At 43.1% G+C, this 24,143-nt stretch overlaps 2 protein-coding genes across 6 annotated transcripts in view; one reads left to right on the forward strand and one right to left on the reverse strand.

Moving 5' to 3' along the window:
- Positions 1-11,704, reverse strand: part of OFD1 (OFD1 centriole and centriolar satellite protein) — a 63,789-nt gene extending 52,085 nt beyond the window's left edge. Inside the window, exons 1-5 of one of the 5 annotated variants that reach the window (XM_067723194.1) lie at positions 11,604-11,704; positions 11,038-11,136; positions 6,639-6,839; positions 4,642-4,710; positions 4,524-4,554 (exon numbers count right to left, since the gene is read on the reverse strand). In XM_067723194.1, coding sequence (XP_067579295.1) covers positions 4,524-4,554; positions 4,642-4,710; positions 6,639-6,839; positions 11,038-11,130 — 394 coding nt within the window. In that variant the 5' untranslated portion in view covers positions 11,131-11,136; positions 11,604-11,704. The other 4 variants (XM_067723195.1, XM_067723190.1, XM_067723193.1 and 1 more) reach the window with 4 other exon arrangements.
- On the forward strand, positions 11,682-23,871 carry TRAPPC2 (trafficking protein particle complex subunit 2). Its single transcript, XM_067723200.1, has 5 exons — positions 11,682-11,837; positions 19,097-19,208; positions 21,768-21,911; positions 22,340-22,426; positions 23,674-23,871. Exons 2-5 carry the CDS (start codon positions 19,116-19,118, stop codon positions 23,770-23,772), a joined length of 423 nt encoding a protein of 140 aa, XP_067579301.1. The 5' UTR covers positions 11,682-11,837; positions 19,097-19,115; the 3' UTR covers positions 23,773-23,871.
- Positions 23,872-24,143: the final 272 nt, after the last annotated feature.

Raw genomic sequence — 24,143 nt, forward strand, 5'->3', positions numbered from 1 at the left:
ACATTCACGTGCAGGTGTCTGTGTGGACTTAAGCTGTCAAGTCACTTGGGTACATACCTAAGACAATGAGTGTTGGATTGTAGGGTAAGACTATGTTTAGTTTTGTAAGAAACCACCAAACTGGGCTTCCCTGGTGGCGCAGTGGTTAAGAATCTGCCCGCCAATGCAGGGGACATGGGTTCGAGCCCTGGTCTGGGAGGATCCCACATGCCGCGGAGCAACTAAGCCCACGAGCCACAACTACTGAGCCTGTGTGTCGCAACTGCTGAAGCCTGCGTGCCTAGAGTCCGTGCTCCGCAACAAGAGAAGCCACCGCAGTGAGAAGCCCGCGCACCTCAACGAAGAGTGGCCCCCGCTCACCGCAACTAGAGAAAGCCCACGCGCAGCAACGAAGACCCAATGCAGCCAAAAATAAATAAATTTATTTTAAAAAAAAAGAAACCACCAAGCTATCTCCCCAGGTGGCTGTACCATTTTGTATTCCCACCAGCAATGAGTGACAGTTCATATCGCTTCACATCCTTACCAGCATTTAGTGCTGAAGGTGTTCTGGATTTTGGCCATGTTATCTCATTTTTGTTTTAATTTGCATGTCTCTAACAAATAACATGCAGCATCTTTTCATGCTTATTTGCCACCTGTATATCTTCTTTGGAGAGCTATCTGTTCAGATCCTTTGCCCATTTTTTAACTGACTTGTCCCTTTAGTGTTGAGTTTTCAGAGTTCTTTGTGTATTTTTGATGCAAGTCCTTTATTGGATGTCTTTTGCCAATACCCTCTCCCAGTCTGTAATTTGTCTTTTCACTCTTTCATAGAGCAGACGTTTTTAAATTTTAATAAAGTCTAACTGGTCTATTTTTTCTTTCATGTATCATGCTTTTGGTATTATATCTCATCGCCAAACAGCAGGTCACAAAGATTTTCTATGTTTTCTTCCAGAAGTTTTATAGTTTTGTGTTTTACATTTAGATATATGATTCGTTTTCAGTTAATTTTTGTGTAAGGTCTGCGTCCAGGTTCATATCTGTGCATATGAATGTCCAACTGTTCCAGCACCACTTGTTGACAAGACTATATGTCCTCCATTGAATTGCCTGTGTTAAAGGCTAGTTGACTATGTTTGTGTAGACCTATTTCTGGGCTCTCTATTCTTTCCCACTGATCTATCTATATCTATCTATTCTTTTGCCAATAACAGGCAAGGATTTTAACTTCCAGAAAGAAAAGAGCCAGTGCCCAAATCCTCTGGCCAGCTATTTTCTGGGTATCATTATCTTTGAAAGGAAAAATTAGGGGTGGGAAGGATGTGTGAGTGGAATCTAGGGGAAAAGTACTGTAACCATGTAACAGATCAGCACCCTCAAAGTATAGACACAGTAAGGTAAGACCAAAGATCTCTGTCAGGGAATACACAACAGTTAGGTACAAAACATCTTCTTACATGTTTTCTGATGGTCTCAGTCTCTTAATGGGGAGCCACCAGTTTTTAAATCATTTCATTTTAAAAGTAGCTGCTTTACTGTTAGCCAAGAATTCTATCCAAATTATGTCATTAGGATGCATGACATGTCTGCAACTCAGTTTTTCTGAGTTTCAGAAATTTTACTAGGATGCTGGGCAAACCTGGTAAGAAATGTTAGCCAGATGTCTTTCTGAACTAGAAAGATTTAAAGAGTGCTTAAAGGTGAAAAGCTATTTTTAATAGTATAAATACCTATAAATAAATGAATTATTTCTTAATATACCTTCAAGCTCTAAATTCCTTTCTGAAATAGTTACACTACAGACAGCAGCTATTTACTTAGAACTGTGCTGTCCAACGTGACAGCCACTAGTCACGTGTAGCTACTTAAATTAAAATCTCAGTTCCTCAGTCACACTACCCACATTTCAAATGCTCAATAGCCCCATGTGGCTAGCGGCTACCGTATCAGGCAACACACATACAGACATTCCCATCTCAGAGTTACACTAAACAGCACGGCCATAGAATCTACAACCTAGGATCACATAGCATCCTCAACCTCAGTAAGGATGACCTACTTTGCAGGTGATCTAGAATGTCTTGTGATCCAAATATTATACATTGGATGGAAAACAACAAGGTCCTACTATAGAGCACAGGGAACTATATCCAATATCCTGTGATAAACCGTAACGGAAAAGAATATGAAAAAGAATGTACATGTATGTATAACGGAATCACTTAGCTGTACAGCAGAAATTAACAACATTGTAGGTCAACTATACTTCAATAATACAGTAAAATAAAAACAGAATGTCTTTTGATCCAATTTACTTATCCTCTACTTACATTACTCCCAGGAGACCAGGCAGTTAAGTCACAGAATAATGACTGGCAGCAAGTAGGTACTCAAGTGTCTGCCAAATGGCAAGTCCTGAATTAATGTCCCAGCAGGGATGGTAGCAATTCTGGCAACAGACAAAATCAAGGAGCACACTAACACAAAAAGGCCATTACATGATGTTACAGATTTTTTGGAAAAGATCTAAGTAACAAGTAAGCTGGTAACTTGCCTGTAACGTGTATGTTCATACTACCAAGTCCGTCATCAAGTCCAGCCTGTGGCCTGTCACCCACAGCAGTTGTAAAGGAAAAAACCCTCAGCTTCCCTCCTTCTGTGTACGGAAAAAACCACCTCTTCCCTCCCATCTCTCCCCTCCCTGTGAGCCCCTTGACTTTTATACAGAACACTTCACAACACTTACTTCCGACTCTCCTGGTCACCCAGTGTGTGGGGCTTTTCCTCACACCAAGCCATTCTCTGCGACACCGGATGGATGGCCTACACTTGAACTCTATTCTGACACTGTCCACCTGGAGGCAGCATCCGACCCCATGGGTTAAGGGCCTCAGTCCCACACCGACCACCCCCTGCCACCATACCTATACATTCTTCAGGTGCCAGTCACATGCCCACGTTGTCACCTGTGCTTCTGAGCAACTGGCTATACGTAGGAGGTTCCCACAACCTCCTCCTTGGGCTTCATTAACGTACCAGAACAGCTCAAAAAACTCAGGGAAACACTTTCTTACGTTTACTAGTTTATTAAAGGATATGATAAGCGGCTTCCCTGGTGGCGCAGTGGTTGAGAATCCACCTGCCAATGCAGGGGACATGGGTTCAAGCCCTGGTCCAGAAAGATCCCACATGCCGCGGAGCAACTAAGCCCGTGTGCCACAACTACTGAGCCTGTGCTCTAGAGCCCGTGAGCCACAACTACTGAGTCCATGTGCCACAACTACTGAAGCCCGCATGCCTAGAGCCCGTGCTCTGCAATGAGAAGCCACCACAACGAGAAGCCCGTGCACTGCAACAAAGAGTAGCCCCCGCTCACCGCAACTAGAGAAAGCCCACGTGCAGCAGCGAAGACCCAATGCAGCCAAAAATAAATAAATAAAATAAATACACTTATATATAAAAAAAGGGATATGATAAAGGACATAGTTGAACAGCTAAATAGAAGAGACACACAGGGCGAGGTACATGTGGGAAGGAGCCCAGAGCTTCTATGCCGTCTCCAGGTGTGCCAATCTCCTAGCACCTCCATGTGTTCACCAACCTGGAAGCTCTCTGAACCCCATACTTTGGGGATTTATGGAGGCTTCATCACACATTCATGATCGATTATTCACAAAAATGACTGATTATTCATTTTCAGTCCTCCTCCCTTCAATAGAATGGGGAGCAAAGCTGAAAACCTCAAGCTTCTAATCATGGCTTGGTCTTTCCAGTGACCAGCCCTCACCCAGGAGCCATCCAGGGACCCACGTAGTGTTGACTCATTTGAACACAAGACACTCCTGTCACCCAGGAAATTACAAGGGTTTCAGGAGACCTGTGTCAAGAATGGAGGTCAAAGACCAATACTAGAACAAGATATGCTCCTTGTGTTCTTATCACTTAGGAAATTACAAGGATTTTGGGAGCTGTGTACCAGGAACTGGGGGCAGAGACCAATATATACATTGTCTATTATCTCAGAGTAGTTATGGACTCTTTGAAGGTTATTATCAAGGCCAATATTAATGCAATTTATCAGGCCTATATAAACAACAAAAACAAGCACATTACTGAACAGATATTTCATTCTTTAAGCCAATATTAATACAATACTCTATATATTGTACTTAGGGGCCTATCTAGGATACAAAGATAGTGGCCTAAATGTTATTTGTTTTTGTTTTGCAAATGTTCCAAACAGTGGGTATCTCTACAAAGACCAGCTTTCAGTCCATTCGTAGGGCTCTTGATGCTGTCTCTAGTTTTCTCATTTGAGTAATAGCGATTTTAAAATGTTAAAATTTTGGGGAAAGGATCCACATTTGTAAAACAGATGAATTGTTCTATTTAAAAAGGTATTGTCAGCAAGGAAAAAAGTCAAATGATTCAATTCAAATTCCCTATTCTTCCACCTGAAAATTATTAGTTTCATACTTTTATACAAAACAATACATAACAAAAATGTTCCTATTCTCTACAAAGATGAAGGCTCCTACCTTTATGGTTTTCTTTATCAAATCCTGAAATCTGTTAAAAGAAAATATTTTACCTTTATTCAACTATTCAGGTATTATTAACAAACCAAAGCAGGTTATAAAAACGAAACAATCCTACCAGTGATTTATAGAGACTGGATTCAGGGTTGATTTTAATGAGTTGTAATAGATCCTGCATAGTAAATACCTTAAAAAAAAAAGTACACAGATTTTAACATCAATGTGTAAGTGATATATTCAGAAACATCCCAATTTAAGACTAAAAATCATGGTTCAGACTAAATAAGATTATAACTATGCTAATAATGTAACACGTAAGCTTTCTTATATTAAGTTACAATAAACGCTGAAGTCAAAAGGATAAAATTTTTCTTTTGATCACGTAATTAACCTCCAAATAATTCACAGCAAAAATGATGTGCCTAACAGAAAAAACAGAAATGGTTAATGTCTTACAGATAAGAAACACTCAAACATCTGAGGCACCAATGAATATATGAGTGCATTCCAGGGTCTTTCAATTGCAATGACATTTTTAAATTACTATTGCTTCAAAATGTAAATAAACTAAGTTTGTACTATCTTTACAACTACAAAATGTTTAAAACTATTTTACATATACATGTGGTCAAAGAGTTTGAGTATTCTTAGTAAACAATACATACTATAGAAATACATGCTGTGTCTACTCTGAGAACACTGATACCATCTACAATTAGTTTTCCATTAAAGAATATTCTGCACAGTATTTTAGCGTATAGAAACCTTTAAGTGTGGGAACTAGATAATCACTGCTATAACAATATAATTGACACATTATTCATTCTAGAAGCAAAATTGTGAAATGTAATTAGAAAGTTAGAAGGATCAACAAAGAATTCCTAATGCTGGTAAAATCTGACTGTTAATGAATAAATACAGCATATTTAAATTTTAAGTTTTTCCAATAATAACACTGCTGTTCTCTTAAAACAGCTGCATACCACACTTCTGGACAATTATGGCCAAGATAAAGAGTAAAAACATAGGCACAACCCCAAGACTCAACCCTAATGTAAACTATGGACTTCAGGTGATAATGATGTGCCAATGTAGGTTCACTGAACGTAAAAATGTAGAGTAAAAAATGTTGGGCTTCCCTGGTGGCGCAGTGGTTGAGAGTCTGCCTGCCGATGCAGGGGACACGGGTTCGTGCCCCAGTCTGGGAAGATCCCACATGCCACTGAGCGGCTGGGCCCGTGAGCCACGGCCGCTGAGCCTGCGCGTCCAGAGCCTGTGCTCTGCAACGGGAGAGGCCACAACAGTGAGAGGCCTGTGTACCGCAAAAAAAAAAAAAAAAAAAAAAAAAGAAAAAAAAATGTTGAGAGCAGGGGAGGCCTGCCCACGTGGGATTAGGGAGCAGATGGGCAATCTCCCTTTCTGCACATTTTTGCTGTGAACCGAAACTGCTCTAAAAAATTACGTCTATTAAAAAAAATAGGGAAAGTTTGCTGTATCTGCCTTTAAAATAACCAAGTGTGACTAGTATGTTCAGTGGTTGGTGGAAAGATAGTTACAATAATTAGGAAAGTGGTAAAAGGTGTTCTAATATTTAAGAACTCCACAGGTGTTCAAAAGTTACTTATCCCTCACTTCTCTTATGTCATCACAAAGACGACAAATATCTGAAGAGACTGTAGCATACTGAAGACGGCACACTGTAGATCTAGATTTACTGCCCTGCATTGCCACTTCCAAATCATGTGACCTTGAGCAAATCACCCCACCTCTCCAGACTCTGGATCCTCATCTGTAATACATGTACCACCTGCAGAGTGACCAGCAGTGCCAGCCTCACAACAGACATTCAACACAAATGGCAGTTTTGTGTCCTCAGACTACATGGAGTGTCAGATCACTTCTAGCTCCAAAACATTACAATTTTATAAAGACAAATTAAGATACCAAGGAATTGGTAACAATGTCAGATTTCATACTCCTTGGTCACATTATAACAAACACATGATGTAATTTCAAAGATAAACAAGAAAGGGACCCAGCTAGCCAAGGAGCACTTAGCTATTATCTGAGGGAGAAGCTGTTAACAGAAAATTCAGAGAAAAGCAAAGATGTTACCTTTTCTTTTGCCAAACCACTTTCGGGAAAGAAGACAGAAAGTGAACATTCATAGCCACATCTCTGTAAGTGATCTGCCACTAGAGAGTTGGAAGCTCCTATTAAGAGGGAGCTCCCTTCCACTGAGATGGACAGGGACTGCACTTCGCCACTCAGTACAGGGTGCATCAGTTCGTGAATTAGCTGGTTTCGGAGTTGCGTCTAGATCAAATACAAAATGAAACAAGAGGGGAAAAAAATTTTCAGCAGGATTTTTTCCACTGGCGGGACACAGACTTGTCACATGAATTAGAATCCTTCCTTTAGTTTCCAGAATGGTTCTAAATCCATGGCCACAAGTTAGGAACCTTCCCCTGGACACTCTGTCTTACCCTGTGAGACAAGCAGCCCAGTGGGTTCTAGAAAGAGTAGCTTGCTTTCACCAGCTTCCTCGTGAGCTGGTGGTGAGCCGGAACATGGTGAGACTAACTTCACTTCCCTACGAGCCCAGTTCAGCAACTTTTCACTGGGGTACCAAATACAGGAGAAAACTCTGCTACTTCCTCACCTCTCTGCAAATTGTTGGAGGATACGAAAATAATACTGGGTTAAATATATTCAAGTATATTGATCAAAATAAAATTAGGTTCCCAAAAGGGAAATAGTATACACAAGAGAAAAATCAGTAAACCCAAAAAAGGTTTATTAAGATTCACTTTCACATGGACTACTTACAATTCTATATGTTATGAAATATAATAATTTTCCCCTATTTTATAAATGAAGAATTTAGGCTCAAGGTGGCTAATTTTCTCAAAGTTATAATACCACTGTTATTATTCATTTTAGTTTTAAAAAAAAATCCCCTAATCAGACTGCTGGATATTTGTTCTAATTTATTTTGCACATAATCTGAAACATACAATTGGGCGGAGCTTAAGAGTACACTGCCTAGATTCATGGGGTTCAGCAGTAAATAACATCTAAGGAATTGTTATTAATAGAATACAAACAAGAAACAAATGAAGTTCTCGTTACATCTCTTTCTTCTATCCTTTAGCTAAAGAAAATATATTAGTTCTATATATAGTTCTATATTAGCAGTACAGAACAGAACTTATATGTGTATCTAAAATCCTATAGTACTGGGCATATACCCAGAGAAAACCATAATTCAAAAAAGACACATGCACCCCAATGTTCACTGCAGCACTATTTACAATAGCCAGGTCATGGAAGCAACCTAAATGCCCATCAACAGATGAAAGGATAAAGAAGATGTGGCACATATATACAATGGAATATTACTCAGTCATAAAAAGGAACGAAACTGGGTCATCTGTAGAGACGTGGATGTATCTAGAGACTGTCATACAGAGTGAAGCAAGTCAGAAAGAGAAAAACAAATATCGTATATTAACGCATATATGTGGAACCTAGAAAAATGATACAGATGAACTGGTTTGCAGGGCAGAAATAGACACAGATGTAGAGAAAAAACATATGGACACCAAGGTGGGAAAGTGGCCAGGGGGTGGGGTGGTGGTGGGATGAACTGGGAGATTGGGATTGACATGGATACACTAATATGGATAAAACAGATGACTAATAAGAACCTGCTGTATAAAAAACTAAGATTCAAAAATTCAAAAATAAAAATAAAATAAAATCCTATAGTAAAAAAACACATTTACACTAAACAGAATATATATGCTTCGCCTCATCTGATACAGTTAAGTAACTGAAAAGAGAAAACTAAAGCCTCCTCCACCAGTAAACTTTAGTGGTTTAATTAAATTTGTAACATAGTAATGAAGAAATATACTTAGATTCATCTTAATTAACAAAAGGATTTAGGGTGTCTTGCAAACAAGTATTGAAATGGCTAAGAACTAAATGAGGGATTTAAGCAGGGTAAAAGGAAGAGTAGCAAACAGTGGAATGACATTACAGATGAATTTCCATCTTGACACGCCCAAAAAGCATGCCATCTAGCACTTGCTGGAAGGAATCCAAAAACTGGCCGGGGGCTTTCCAGCAGCCAGTGCCAAGAGGGAAATCTATTCAGAATTAAAGCTTGCAACGTCCCTAAGACAGAAATAAGGACAGAGCCCTCACCCCAAATTGTGCCTATGAAAACCTCTCCCCAAAAAACCATAGGGGAGTTCGGGTTTGAGCATGAGCCACCTGTTTTCCTTGCTTGGCCCTGCAATAAACCTTTCTCTGCTCAAAAAAAAAAAGAAAAAGAGAAAGAAAGAAAGAAGGCCAATTATTGTGGGGGAAGGGGAAGTAGGAGAGACAAGACTTAGGGACCCAGAACCCTCAGCACATCTCTCAGCAATTGACAGAGTAGACTCAAAATAAGGAAAAAGAAGATTTTTCATAAACTTCATTTACCAGATACCCATATGACTCTGTACTTAATCATAAATACAAATTCTTTCCAAACACCCAAAGAGAAAGTGAATTAGGCCACTCAAAACTTCAACTGTAAAAATTAGAACTCACTCAGGTCATTAAACTGACAAAGTAAATTAGTTCAGACTGAGAAAGTAAAAATCTCCCCTGCCAAAATCCCCCCTGCCATTGATCACGCTAGAATAACAAACGGAATGGCCAGCTGCAAACAAGAAACAGTATTTCTCCTTAGGATAGGCTGCAGCTATAAAATGAACAAGGCTAGCAATAATCCTGATACCAAAGCCTAACAAGAATAGCTCCAAATGGATAATGATAGGTCATTATCAACTGGACTATAGACATGAAGTAAAACCCTACCAAACCAAACCCAAAGGACAGTAAGAGAACAAACACCATGCCCAGAGGCAAGAACCATTCCGCCTAAGAAAGTGGACTAATGCGTGATGTACAATTAATTTCAGGTGGGTTAAGGAATTAACTGTAAAAAAAAAAAAAAAAAAAAACAGCCTTTTTAAAAACTTAAAAAAAGTGAATATTCATTGCCAGTGGAAAATGACTGAGAATAATCAGCACAAAAAAAGTAAACAATAGACCTGACCACATAAAAATGTAACTTCAGTATTTTTAGAGCCAAATTAAAATTGAAGATAGTATTGTCACAAAAATAGAAAAAAAAGATTAAGTTTCCATTAAAAGGACTCGTATCAATAAGAAAACACTAGCACCCTAGGGGAAAAAAACGGACAACGGGAACATGAAGCACCAATCCATGGAAAGCATACAAATGGCCAGAAAATATATGCAACCTCACTGATAAAAGAAAGGATGTTAAAATAGAGTTTCTCAGTCTTAGATTGGTTTAAAACACGTCATGATCATACTACTGGAGAGAGACGTGCATTCTCAAACTGCTGGTGGAATATAAACTGAAGTTGACCCTCGAACCACCGGGGGTTAGGAGCTCCCTCCATATCGCCAGTTTTGCATCAGCAGATTCAACCAACCACAGACAGTGTAGTATTATACTAGGTATTTATTGAAAAAAGTCCACAAATAAGTGGACCTGAGCAGTTCAAACCCGTGTTGTTCAAGGGTCAGTTGTATTACAACCTTTCTAAAACAAGACGTGTACACCAAGAACCTTACAAATGTTCACGCCCTTTGATTCATTAATACCACTTCATCTATCCTAGGCAAAAACTGAGAGATGCAATTGAAGGAATGTGTAAACCTGGGTATAACCTAAATGTTCAATAACAGGGGAATGCTGCATACATTACCCATATGTCCAAAGATCCAAAGATGAGCCTGGTGCCAATGAAAATGAGGATTTCAAGACACATTTAAGGACACAGGAAAATGCTCACCATATAATACTAAAGAGGATACACAAATACACACAACATTATGCCAATTAGTACTTGTATTAGAGATGACTTCTCTTGTATGCTTTTCTATATTTCAGATGAGTCTGAAGTATTTTTCGGATGAGTCTGAAGTATTTTTAAGTTACAAAAACAATGGAGGAGACAAGAAAAAAAGTCCTTAATTTTCCCATTTTAAGTGTAAAATGGTCTTTTGAAATGTATACAGTAATGAAAACACATTTCAGCTAATCCTACTCCTTGCTGTTAATTCATACATGAAAGTGTACTAAGAAATATTTGCTGCTCAAGTATTTATACATTTCAATATTTTTTAAAGAAGAAATTCCTCATTCCCCCAACTTTCCTACAGTAAGCAGTCCCTTAATGTTTTCTATATGGTGACAATATCCTCTGTTCAAATATGAGTATTACAAAACCACTTACTAACCTTACTAAAATGTGTTTGTTTTACGATTTAACAGTTACACAGGAACAGAGCAGTGTAATTCACCAATACAATCTGTGTATCATGCTATTTTTAAAACCCAAGACATGGATGTCTTTACATGTGGACTACCTGTTACAGGTTACCCTTGTAAAATTTATGTAAGAGATATGCCTAAAAGTGATACCTTCAGTGAGTCCAGTATACCCCGATCCTTAAACGTCTGGTACAGCTTTTTGCGCAGTTCATCTTGACTCAACACGTCAGATTTGGGGAGCATGGTGGACTAGAAGATAAAACGGTTACGGGTTAGCTGGCGGGCAGAGGGACGTGAATTTCTGAAGACGGATCGGTGGCCTCCAAGGAAGCCAAAGGCGGTTTAACGGAAACAAAGGATTCACTTCCGCCCGCCCCGAGGAGGGGGCAGATGTATCTACCTGAGATATCAGGTGTCAGCTTCCTCCCGAGCCCTCCCCACTGTGCCCGGAGTTGGACCCCGAGACCGGGGTGCAAGCCCAGGCCTAAGGGAATCCCTGGCCGGAGAGCCCTGCCGCTGTTCCAGAAAAACGGGAGGAACAAGCAGAACTCCGAACTAAGAACTCAGGCAGAGACACGCACTTCCTTTCTCCGCGGTTCTGACAGGTGGGCGTGGTTGTGGCCCACGCGGAACTCTCACTGGCGCCTGGAAGGCTGAGACAGGAGACAGAAGGCCAGAGAAGGCGCGGCACTAGCCGGAGTTCGAACCGCTCTGACCTGAGTCCACCCCTCCCCGAGGTCCTCCGAGCCCAGCCGCCCTACTCTGGAGCATTACAGCGCAAGCCCGGAGCTGCGCCGCCGCACTGCGACTGGAAGCTCTGCCCACTATCGCGAGAGCGCAACGGCAGAGTCTCGCGAGGGCTGCTTGAGGAGTCCCTACGGAAGCTGCGGAACGCGGGTCTCGGCCGCGGGAACTGACTGGGCGTTTCCGTTCCCGGCGTCTCGCCGCAGGTAGGGAATGGAGCGAGTGGGGGGCTGGCGCTCCGGGACTCTGGGGGATGTCCGCGGCCCCACGGGATGCGAGTGTTGGCCCTGTCTCTCCCCTCTGCCCCGGGGCCGGCTGAGCTCTTCACAACCCACCGGGCCAGTCCACAGCGCGATTCAACCTGCAAACGTCCACCTGCTCGGGGGCTTTGCTTCTTGTACCTTTCACTGGGTCATTCAGCTCACCCCGGGTTTTTGACCGCGGCATTATTGCCGTTTGGAGCCGGAAAATGCTCCGTTGTGGGGCTGTCCTGTGTACTGCAGGATGTTGAGCAAGCATCCCTGGTTTCTACCCAATAGATGCCAGTAGCACCTGCACTCCCCTGCCCCCGGTTCGGAGAACCGTGAATGTCTCCGGACACTGCCATGTGTACTCTGGGAGGCAAAATTACCCGTGGTTGAAAACCAGTGAGGTAAACTTTGAGTACCCATCGTTGTACGTGCTGTGAAGATAGGTGAGCCGGGTCCCCCATATACTTAAATCTAATTAGAAAGGAAAGGAACCAGGCTCTCGAGAAGCAATAATGAAAACATTACAGCCAGAGAATTGACTAAGAGCTAAGATGCATTGTAGACTGGGTAAAGATTTTAGAAAAAGTGGTTGGAGATGGACATGAGTGGGCACATCTCTGAAAAGTTAATAAAAAAAATCAGGACCCTTTCAAGAGCAGTGAGGCATCTGGCCTGGCTCCAGAGTCCCATGCTGTGGGTATAAGGTATCTAAGCCCCATGAGGACAAAATTGGGCCAGTGATGGTTTTGTGAACAGCACTGATGAGTACAATGAATTTTCACCCCTGGCGGTGAAAGACTTAGAGAATTTAAGAGGCATCAAGAGTGACAGGGCTTCCATAAGAGGTAGAGAGCGTGTAGGTTGGTGTTCGGAAATACTTGGAGAAGGAGGAATTTGGGTGGGCTTTGAAAGACGGGTGAGGTTTACACATGGAATCAGGGAGAGTATTCCAGGCATGGAGAGAGAAATAAATCTGGAGTGGACACGATCAGTTGGGGAGAAAAAAAGTATACCAGTCCACTGTAGCCAAGGTAGAGCAATGAGGCTGAGAAAAGCTCTACAGAGCAACATGGGATACATTTTTGATACTGGTACTTGATCCCTGTAGATGAGAAACATTAAGGCTTTTGAGCAAATAGTGAGATGATGAAAAATGTTCTAAGACAATGTTAATATGTTGCAAGTACTGTTAAATAGAAACATCTGTGCCCGAAGACCCTCTTACCCCCAACCTTTGGTGCCCAAATTGAATAGATTTAGATTAAATGTCCAAAAGCCAGCATAACCTCACTTATGGTGAGGTAGAGGAATTGCTTTTAATATTAATAGGAAAAATAACCCTATTAGAGATCAACGGTATTCATCCTGCTTATTGCAGTGGACATGTCTTGTGCCACACTAGGTTAGTCTTCCAGCTCCAGGTCTGTGGAACTAGTGAAGCCACTGCTGTTGGGAGCATAGGGAAGTTTTCCAGAAGTTTCCCTATAGAGGCTGTAAAGAGGTTTGCTGTAAAAATGGGTGGTTTTGGAACTGGCATCCATGAGTTGTCTCGGAGGGGCCTTCTAAGTTCATTGGGTTCATCCTCCCACTCTGGCACTACTAGTGGTCTTCCAGCTTCCCCTTATCACACTTCTAGTGATCGGGGTGGGGGGGGGGTGTGTCACTTCACAAGGCAGTCTGATAGTTCTTTAATTATTACAAAGTTCTCAATTATATTGACCCAAATGTCTTTCCATGTAACCTCAAAGGAGCAGCCCTAGGCTTGCCCTCTGTAACAGTTTGGAGTTAGTCTGTCTAGTTCAGAGCTAGCAAATACTTGGCGCTCCCATAGGCACTGCCCTCCCCCAAACCCGTAGCAGATGCGGGTAACTGATCACAGCAGTCTTTCCCCCGGACCACCGTTAGTCTCAGAATCTTTCTCAGCACCAGTTCCTGGCCTTCACTGCTAGTTGATTAGAATGGGCTCATGGGAAAAAACCCATTTGCCATCCCTAGTCAAATCCCTTCCCATTAGACAGCATCGTATTTAAAGACTGCACCATAGCCCACTGTCCCCGCAAAAAACGTCTCCCCCCGCCCCCGGTTTAAACATCCTCAGTTCCTTCAGTAGCTTTTGTCTTGTTTCCAGAGCATTCCCTAGCCTAGATGTCTCCCTCCTCCCAGCACACACAGTTCAGAGTTAATGATTTTAAAATGTGATTCCCAGAACTGAGCATGTCCCGCAGAGATAGTATTATTAGTGATGAGGATATCATCTTCTCTTAATGCAGCCTAGAATTGCATTCGCTTTTTCGGCCACTGTATCAGATTGCCACCTGCGATTTAGCTGGCAATAAATGAAAACCGGTTCTCATAGATGAGCTAGCTGCTCTTATACTAGGTTTCCCGCATCCTATTGTCGTGCGGTTGATTTAAGCCCAAGTACAGGACTTTATTTCAAATCCTTTTAGATTCCATCCTGTTCACGTCACCTATTTCTCCTAGCCGTGGAGATCTTTGGAATCCTAACTTTAGCCTTCTAATAAATTAGGTGCCCTTAACTTGTTATCTTTGGGTGTGGTAAATTGGCTTCATCTCAGTTACTGATGCAAACCTTGGGCTGGACTAGGTTAAGGTCAACCTCAAAGGCTCCCTAGAGACCCCATGCTGTCGACTGATGTGGAGCACTTTGACATTCCAGTCAGCCCTGCACCGTCCCTCCTTCAGCAGAGAACGAGCACTTCCCGGGCCCCGGCACTGCTGTGGCTCTGGGGGTACCACAGGCTGTCATCCAGGCTACAGGTCTCTTAGGTAGATAACTACAGGACTTCAGAAAGTGACTCACCGTCTCCGTATTTCCCTTCCTCAACAGCGAGTGTAGGTCTGACATAACTTGTTCTCCTAGAACAAGTGAGTGAGTCGTAACCCACTCTTTTTGTCTAGGGATTCACATTAAATGACTTAGTTTGTCATAAAAGCCCCCAGCATGGTGTCTGACTGACGACAGGCATTTAATACCTATTTCTGTTGGTGTTTTAATCTCTTCGGAAGTACTCAGACCAGGAGGCAAGCCTCTTTGTTTCTCAGAGTTGGAATGACAGTTACTGGCTCTTTTCTGTTCCTGTGATTTCTCAAACGTCACTGACCAGTAGTTACACCGTCAGCTGTCAACCCAACTGTTTCTTTAACATATGTCTTGGGGTTCACAGCCTGCCTAACCTAACTGCTTCCACACTTGCCGTGTGAAATCATTCTTTGAGAAAACCCAAGTTCAGCACACCTGTGTCCCGTGTTATTTATGTACCAGGTGCCTCAACTAATTGACCTTTCTCCCTTGCTTTTCCCTGTGGTAGCCTGAAAGCCTTCCACACATTTCAGCTTGTTTTGGGCTTTTGCCCTTCTGATGCTAGCCTCACAGGTTTCTGGTCCCATTTTTATGTTCATTACTAGTTAGTGCCCTCCTTCTTACATCCTGTACACGGTCTTTTCAGGGAAATCCAGAGCTCCTTGTGCATTTCTTTAGTTACCTCTCTCAAAAGCAGCTCAAGACACTCTAGCCACCACAGACAGCTGTTTTCACCACAAATGGGAGTCCTGGCTCCCCTCCCTTCAGCCAACAAGTCCTGCCCTTATAAAGGAGGATTTCTTCATTGGTACTTTAACAACTATGGCAACTTCTCACAAACGTGCTGTTCATCAACCCAGACACAGCATTCATCAGTCAGGCCCCGAGGGCCTCAGCACTGGAACTTTCAGAAGGTTCTCGTCCTTGTTGAGGAGAGTTAATCCCCACAACGCCTCTCTTTCCTGCATTCCCTCTCCTATATTCCAGCACCGTCCCTCGCGCCCCACACACACTCTGCCCAAGCGACGGCCCCCTCCTCACAGGTCCTTTCGGCAAGGGGGGCGGAAAGGCTGTGTTAGCTGTAGGGGATACTTGCTGGAAAAACCCAGCCCCAGCCGCTGTTCTCTTCCATACTCTCATCCCCCTACTGCTCCCAGGGGCTTCTCCTCGATGCACCATGGCCCGCCCTCCCCCCCGCTTGCCATAGGGCTCTGAAACCCGCGTCCCATGGAAAATAAACTCATTTTGTCCCCAGTCTCTATAGAATGCACCTTCTACCTTTATTGCTGACACTTACGGGAGTATTTCCTTTTTTCTTATACCTGCAGGTTTTTTCACTTTGACGTGTTAGTTTCCTACTGTGCCCATAACACATTACCACAGATTTACTGGCTTAAAACGACACAAATTTACCATCTTACAGTTCTGTAGCATACACGTCCAACATGGGTCTCACTGGGCTGAAATCCCCTCTGGAGGCTCTCGGGAAGAATCTGTTTCTTGGGCTTCCCTGGTGGCGCAGTGGTTGAGAGTCTTCCTGCCGATGCAGGGGGCGTGGGCTCGTGCCCCGGTCCGGGAGGATCCCACATGCCGCGGAGAGGCTGGGCCCGTGAGCCATGACCGCTGAGCTTGCGCATCCAGAGCCTGTGCTCCGCAACGGGAGACGCCACAACAGTGAGAGGCCCGCGTACCGCAAAAAAAAAAAAATCTGTTTCTTTGTCCTTTCCAGCTTCTAGAGGCTGCTCGCATTCCTCGGCGCATGACGCCCTCCTCCATCTTCAAAGCCAGCAATGTTGTAGCTCCGTGGCGATCCTTCCACAGCCACACTTCCCCCTGACTATGCTCTGGGCCTGCCCTCTTCCACTTTTAAAGGCCCTTGTAATTACATTGGGCCCACCTGAGTAGCCCAGGATTCTCGCCCTATCTGAAGATCAGCTGATGAGCAGCCTTAGTTCCATCTGCAGCCTTAATGCCCTTTGCCATGTATTGAATACGTTAACATTCACAGGTTTCCGAGATTAGGATGTGGACATCTTGGTGGGGCTCGGGGGAGCTATTCTGGCTACCACCACACGTTCAAAACTGACCTGTTCATTTCCATCCCTCTTTCCTCTCTTTCTTATTTCTGTTCTCAGTGAATAGGTTCATCATCTTGATATTCTGCTTGATCACCTCAGCCAGACATTTTGGAAACATGCTAGATTCGTCCCGCAGCTCCCCAGTTTAATCTATTGCCAAGCTCTGTGTGACTGCCTCCATAACCTCAAGCCCTTGGAGACACTTGAAGGGCCCCTATTTTAGGTGATGGAAAAATTGAGCAGGTGTAGATCATCTCCATCCTCGCGGAAAGTTCCCTTATCAGACAGCACGGAATTCTAGAGCGTGTCTCACCTCTGCTCACTACCTAGGCAGAGAAGCCCCAAGTATTAAATGACTGTGGACATTCCCTTCCTGAGACAAAACGGTTATGTTCTCCTGCGGCTTCCTTTTCTTCCACTACACCTTTCAGCTTTTCCTTGTCAGAATGGAATCGAGAGCTGCATACCTTCTTCAGCTGTGTCTGAAATCACACGATTGGCAGCTCTGGTTCTGCGTAGCTGAGCAGTTTGTGATCGACCGTTTATGCGGTATTTCCTGCAGTTGCCTTTCCTCACGCTGTTCTTAGGATGTGCTTGTCTCCCAGACCCAGGTCTCCGTATAGGGTTGAGTGGGTTTGGGGGAAGGCGGGGAGGAGGGTAATCTTCCTTATACATACATTGTCTCTTGCTGCTTCTAAATGTGTGCAGGGGGAGAAGCATCTTCCTTACAGTATTTTTTTTCCCCTGCTGCTGCTTAAATGTTTGTGCTGAAGAAAGTAAGCCCTTCCCTTGGCAAACTCCAGCTATGAAACCTATTCCGGCAAGAATGAATGATGTCATTGTTTACTTGGTTAAAATTTCAGGCTCCCATCCCTCTTCCCCTCACTTGTGCTTGAGAATTACTGCCAATTCGCCTAGTTTTGCAGAGTTTTTGTATCATTCCTGCCCGTCTTTGTTGTCCAGTTTTACTGTTTGGGTCTTTTTCTCATCTTTCCCCTCTTTCTGTAAAGGGCCAGATGGTTTCTGTGGCGACCACCCCATGCTGCCATTGTAGGGCAAGAGCAGCCTTAGACGGTAGTAAGAGGACGGACCAGGCCAGATAGGGCCTGCAGGCCGTAGTGTGCCAACCGCTGCCCCAAATAACCTTTTAAATCTGACTCACTTCATCATGCCACAGGTCTCCTATCTTCCTTTTCTTCCAGTCACGGGCTTCCAATTCCAGAGTGAAAGGGGCTAGCCGTGCCGTGATTTCCTCTACAAAATGTTGTACTCATCAGGAAATACATTTCCGAAGTCTTCGGATGTCGTCGCATGGAAGTCCCAGTGAGGCTCGATGGGCCCTGGGTTCAGACACACCTTACCGTACGCTCCCAGTGAAGCAGATCCCCGCCCCATGAGGGGGCCTTCCTAGGCCCCACGTCTCCACGTGCCTGCGCTCATGTCGCTAGAGCTAGACGTGAACCTAGCTTGGTCTGATTCCAAAGATCTTGTATGAAAAATGCATACATAAATGCATCCGCCCATCTGTCCGTCCATCCATCCAGATTTCGATTGTGCTAAATGCCCCAGAATCACTGATTTCTCCCCCACCCCCCCTTTCTCTGTTTTATTCCTGTAGCAAACCTATTAATCCTCGTTCCAAGACCTCTTAATGACTCAGAATGTCTTCCTTTTGGATTATGACTTCTTCCATCTCTTCTAGAGTACAAAACTGTTTCTTCCTCTCTCATAAATGGTGTTTGAAGAGGCATATAACAGGCTCTTTTATGTGCAGAGTTACATTCATAGCATAGACCCTTCAGGTAGGAATACAAGTACCACACAGTCTGTAGCTGACCGCTCTAGGAGCTCTCCTTTCTGTAAAGGACACGCGCTAGAGTGGTTCTTAGCTTCTTTGGAAGCATCCTTCCTGAAAATTTCTAAGGCAAGTCAGTTATTTCCTCATCAGCACCCAGGTGTTAGTGCCAATGCTGACTGATCTAGTCCAAGTTTAAGCCAGCTTACCCTAAATGTTCCACACTTTCAGATCATGAGAATGTTGTTCTTATGATTTCATATTAGAGGTCTTCCAGTTTCCCTATGAAAATGTAGTAGTGGATTCTCCAGGACATATCACAGATAAAGAATTTGTATCATCCAAAAGCCATGTATCTATGGTGGCATACTGGAAAGCATGCCGAGCTTAGGGGCCACCTCCTCTGCAATTCAGGTTTAAGTTAAAAAAAAAAAAATGGAGTTCGGCAAAAACCAGTTCCTGGTTTTTGGTTTTCAGTATTGAGTACTAAAAATATGTGTTATTTTCATTTAACTAGGAGCTATATATTGAAGACAATGTCTGGAAGCTTCTACTTTGTCATTGTTGGTCACCATGATAATCCAGTTTTTGAAATGGAGTTTTTGCCAGCTGGAAAAGCAGAATCCAAAGTGCGTATGGAACCTTAACAAATTCCATAACAATTGTTCTGTTGTTGTAACGATAATGGTGTGATGTGATTTTAGAACTGCAAGAGATCTGGACAGATGAGGTAACTACAAACCCAGCACAAATGAGGCTTGCTCTGCAGTCCCACAGGTTGATAGAAGCCAGCCAGGAGCATCCTCTGAATTGTTTGTTCGTGCTCTAATTCAGCACACACATAGCACGCACTAGCAGATGCCCTGGGTCTCCTCTCCCTGGTCATCAGTTCCCTCTTTCACCTCCTGTGAAGGTGGCTCCTTGAGCACATAGAAACATAGCTCACCTGCAGTGGCTCTGCAGGAGCAGGTGGTGCTGCCCTGAAATGCCAGGGAAGTCCCTTCTGTCCCCGTGAATCACCTTTTTCAGCAGGACATACGTGCTAGATCCACTACCCCAGGAGGGTTAAAAGAGACCCCGACTTACACGTCCTTCTACTGCCCCTGAGACGGCGGCCTTTTTCGGCGACCCCCACGTGGCACCCACTGGCCGCGTGGTGCCCTCGTGCTCTCCTCTCCCGTGACGCCACCCAACCTTCTTGCTGTCAAGAGTGGTTCCCGAAAAACAAGCTTCAGGAACATGTTGCCACTGAGAGTAAACAGAGCCATAGAGTCTTGGGATGAGCATAGCTGGTGCCTTCCATCTCCCTGTACAAGTGCACATTCCAAATAAATTGCCGACAGGTTATGCTATGTTTCTCCCAACCTCCAAAAATAGGCTTGAAAGTCCCTTAAGACAGGAACTGATGTTTGAAATTAGTTGTGACGTGTAATGTCCAGTGCAAGACGCTTTTCAACTATTCAGATCTTGCCACTAAGTATGATAGAAATCCAAGGTATTATCCTAGCAGGTGTTGCTACATTATTTTCCCACATTCACATGAGCACATTGCTCGTTAAAACTTGGATGTGAGGCATCCCTGCAGCCTAGGTATACGGCTACTGGCAGTTTCTCTCACTCCAGCGGCCTCGCGGTAGGCAAAACAGTGCGTGTAAAACTAGCGTCACGTGACTTGATCTTTCTCCTGCTACCGCTTACCTTCGTAAACCATTTCTACAGTTTTCTTCTAATGTCTCAAGATTGATCATCAGTGTAAAGGAAGACACTACTGTGAGCCAGACAAAACACATCCATTTCCCTGAGGATTAAATTAGCTTCGTCACGGTGCCGTGAGTGAAGTATAAACATGCTTTACCTACGCGAGGGATTCCAGGGCAACATGGCCGCCCAGTCACGGGAACAGCCTCCTCAGCAAGGAAGTTATTTATGTTCGTTTCCCAGGGCCGGTGTCACAGAGTACCAGAAACGGTGTGCCTTAGAACAGAAACGTCTTGTCTCAGTTGGGGAGGCCTGAGTCTGAGATCAAGCTGTCAGCAGGGCCATGCCCGTCCAGAGGCGCTAGGGAAGGTCTGTTCCAGGCCTTTCTCCCAGCTTCCGGCAGTTCTCGGCTTGTGGCAGGAGAACTGCAGTCCTCACATGCCAATCTCCCTGGGTGTGCGACTGTCTCCAGATCCCCCCCTTTTATAAATACATCAGTCATTGTATTAGGGACCCATTCAACCGTAGCATGACCTCATGGTAACTAATTACATCTGCAATGACCCTCTTTCCAAATACGGCCACATTCTAAGGTACCGAGGGTTAGGACTGCAACATAGGGATTGGGGGAGGGGACACAAATTCAACCTGTAACAGAGGTGTTCTTTGAAAAATGCATTTTGAAAGTAAGAATTCCACAGGAGTGAGACTGCATTCCAGGTTATGAATTCCTTCTGCACATTTTGCTGGGACAGCCCCTCCTTCTTCAGTTAGGCCTTTACAGTCCATGAAAAGAACACCCGCGGCTTTGACAGGACCACCTGGCGCTGTCGGCACAAGGGACTGTACGCAGCTGGGGCTGAGCCTGGCCGCCTGCCACTCCCGGGTGCCCTGCCACGTGAGCTCCCTGTACCTCAAGACGGCCTGTGCCAGGCTGTCTCCACTGCTCACCGGGTGTCACCGCACACGAAGCCCCGTCTCCTACCCCCAGCCCCACCCGAGGCCTGTACTCACCACCTGTTTAGCCCCAGCCTACCTTGTTTTTTTCCTGTCTTCCTCCTCTAAAAAGATGCGAGCTTCTTGAAAGCAGGATCTGAGCTGAGGGGAGGGGAGGAATGGGGAGGGGGAGAAAAACAAACAAAAAAGCAGGATCTACTTTTTTCTTTTAATGTAGTATATCCTTTTTTCACATGCTTAAATGGTTACAGAACTTGGTAACTTCCTTCTTGCAAAATTTTAAAAATATAGTTTCTTGGACACATTTCAATTACTAATTGGCTGTTTCTATTTATTGAGTTTTCGATACCAGATTAGAAAATAGAAAATAATGTGAAAGCACTGAAGACCTCTGTCTCATGACAATAATCGAAGTAAAAGCAGAAAGCTTCCCCCCGCACCCCAGAGAGCTGTGTCTAGTGTTTGCAGAGTGAAGTCTGGCTGTCTTGGCGCTGTAAGGAAATGTTAATCTGGTGCTGCTCGCTGCCACCTAGGACGATCACCGCCATCTGAACCAGTTCATAGCTCACGCGGCTCTCGACCTCGTAGATGAGAACATGTGGCTGTCAAACAACATGTACTTGAAGACGGTGGACAAGTTCAATGAGTGGTTTGTTTCAGCATTCGTCACTGCGGGTCATATCCTTACCTGTTTAATAAAGAGCTCTAACACAGGGTTGGGGTAACAGACTAGACCAACATGGGACCTAGATGCCAGGTTCTGAGTCTGTGGACTGCAAAATATTAGGTAAACATTGCCACTTACGGGGCTTTTATTTTTTTTAGGGGGAAAGAACACCTTTTGTTTAACAGATAATTTTAAAACCAAGTTTCATATATAAAGTTAAGGTTTATCTGAACCATATCAATGGTGATTTTATTTTGTAGTTATTTTCTAACTTAAAAAGATTATGTTCTCTTCAAGATAAAACTAACCTAACTTTGAACCCAGTTTACGGATTCACCTTTTCCATCGCAAAATACACTGCATGTGACTCATTTGAAGAATATTGTGACTGATCGCTTTTCAGTTTTCATTTCTAAAGATTATACCTTAATTATTTCACATATGAGATTTATTATGCTGCATGACATCAGGCAAGAAGACGGGATAAAGAACTTCTTTACTGATGTCTATGATTTATATATAAAGGTATGGTATGTTCTGTACCTTGTAAACTCTGGTTATAAAAGAGATTCCAACTTTGGCAGGACACTGGCCTGTTGAGGCAGCCCCCTTAGACCGCACAGCTCTCCTCTCAGCAGAGCTCTCCTCCAGCAGGACCATTCCGACAGCTCCCTCACCAGGCAGGTCTTTACCACCAGCTTAACACGTATGCAGGACAACAACTTGTAGTTATTTTTAAATCGGTTTCATTCTCCCCCTTTTGGTGCATATAGTTGATTTTATGAGGGAACCCTAAAGCGAGAGACAGAAGCAGTCTGTATAAGGGAAGTTGCTTCATAATTTTAATGTAAAATGTTTTCCATCTACTTAACAAGTTACAGTGCAATGAATGTAGATCATAAACAGGAAGTGATTCATGTATTATCAAAGTCACTCAAGGAGAAAGGGGCCACACGCGTTTCTTGATACTCATTTGGAAAAAATGAAATAGTAATAAGATATGAGTGGTTAAACTGCAGTGCTGACAGTATATTCTTAATAATTTAAACATTCTCTATTTGGACAAGATTTTTTGCATATCAGCACAGTTAACAATCAATATTCCTAGTCAGAAGTAGCAAATAAGAATATTTAGCCATCTTATCAAGATGGACAACATCAAGTGATTAAGGTGTAAAAGTTGGTAACTCCTTTCCTCATTTGTGATTCCATCCAGTACTAATTTTCCCTCACACATATTATGATATACTCATTACATTATCTGAGAAACTGATCGCTTACCTTGTGTTAAAGGAGAGTATTAAAAACCTGATTGTTAAAAACTACCGCACAAGAGTAACTTTTAAAAGCAGTGTGGTATAACTTTTCCTCCACTCTGAGCATATCAGATTTTTAGTGTGTTTCATATAGCCAAAGGGCCTACCGGATGAATCCACATCTTGATAATGAACGTTGAATCTAGTTGTATTTCACACACACGGTGGATCCCGGGAGTTGGTTTTGCTCACACAGGCAGCACTTACCATACGTGCCACCATGGGTTTTGCCACAGGTACTTCCCTTAAACACCAAGACAGAAATTTCCTTAAGGGGCTGTTAATATTTAACAGTGGAACATCTTCATTAAAACTTAAAAATGTGGTCTTCAGACTTTTGCTTTGAATGTCTTTAATGACTTAATTTAAAACTTTAAAAGATTTTCCTTTTAGAGACTTAATGATGTCAGCCTTTTTACTTTGACAAGCTCACCTTAATACTTTCTTCTCTTCTAGTTTGCAATGAATCCATTTTATGAACCCAATTCTCCTATTCGATCAAGCGCATTTGACAGAAAAGTTCAGTTTCTTGGGAAGAAACACCTTTTAAGCTGAATGCAAAAAATTCAGAAGTAAACAGTGTCACTACAATGGGGTGTACTCAGGAATGTGTACATTGTAAGTAACTTGATTAAACAGCATGGAAAAATTTTAGTTGTAGTCTCAATTTATCTAAACCTAATGAAATTGCTTTTATATTTAAAAATAGCATATTCAGTTTCTTATGATTATCAACAGATTGTTATTTGCTTGTGAACAGTGTTATTTATGAAGAGCTCTTTATCAGTAAGCTTGAAGTATTTTTATTTTAAAAATTGAGAATAAGCTTTTGACTTTCCTTATTCAGATAGCTTGATCTTGTTGTAACAATCCTGAACCGAATGTCATGGTCAAGATTTGGTAGAGGCAGATTTAAACCCAAAAGC

Source organism: Pseudorca crassidens, chromosome X, assembly GCF_039906515.1.
Source record: "Pseudorca crassidens isolate mPseCra1 chromosome X, mPseCra1.hap1, whole genome shotgun sequence".
Classification (NCBI taxonomy): Eukaryota; Metazoa; Chordata; class Mammalia; order Artiodactyla; family Delphinidae; genus Pseudorca; species Pseudorca crassidens.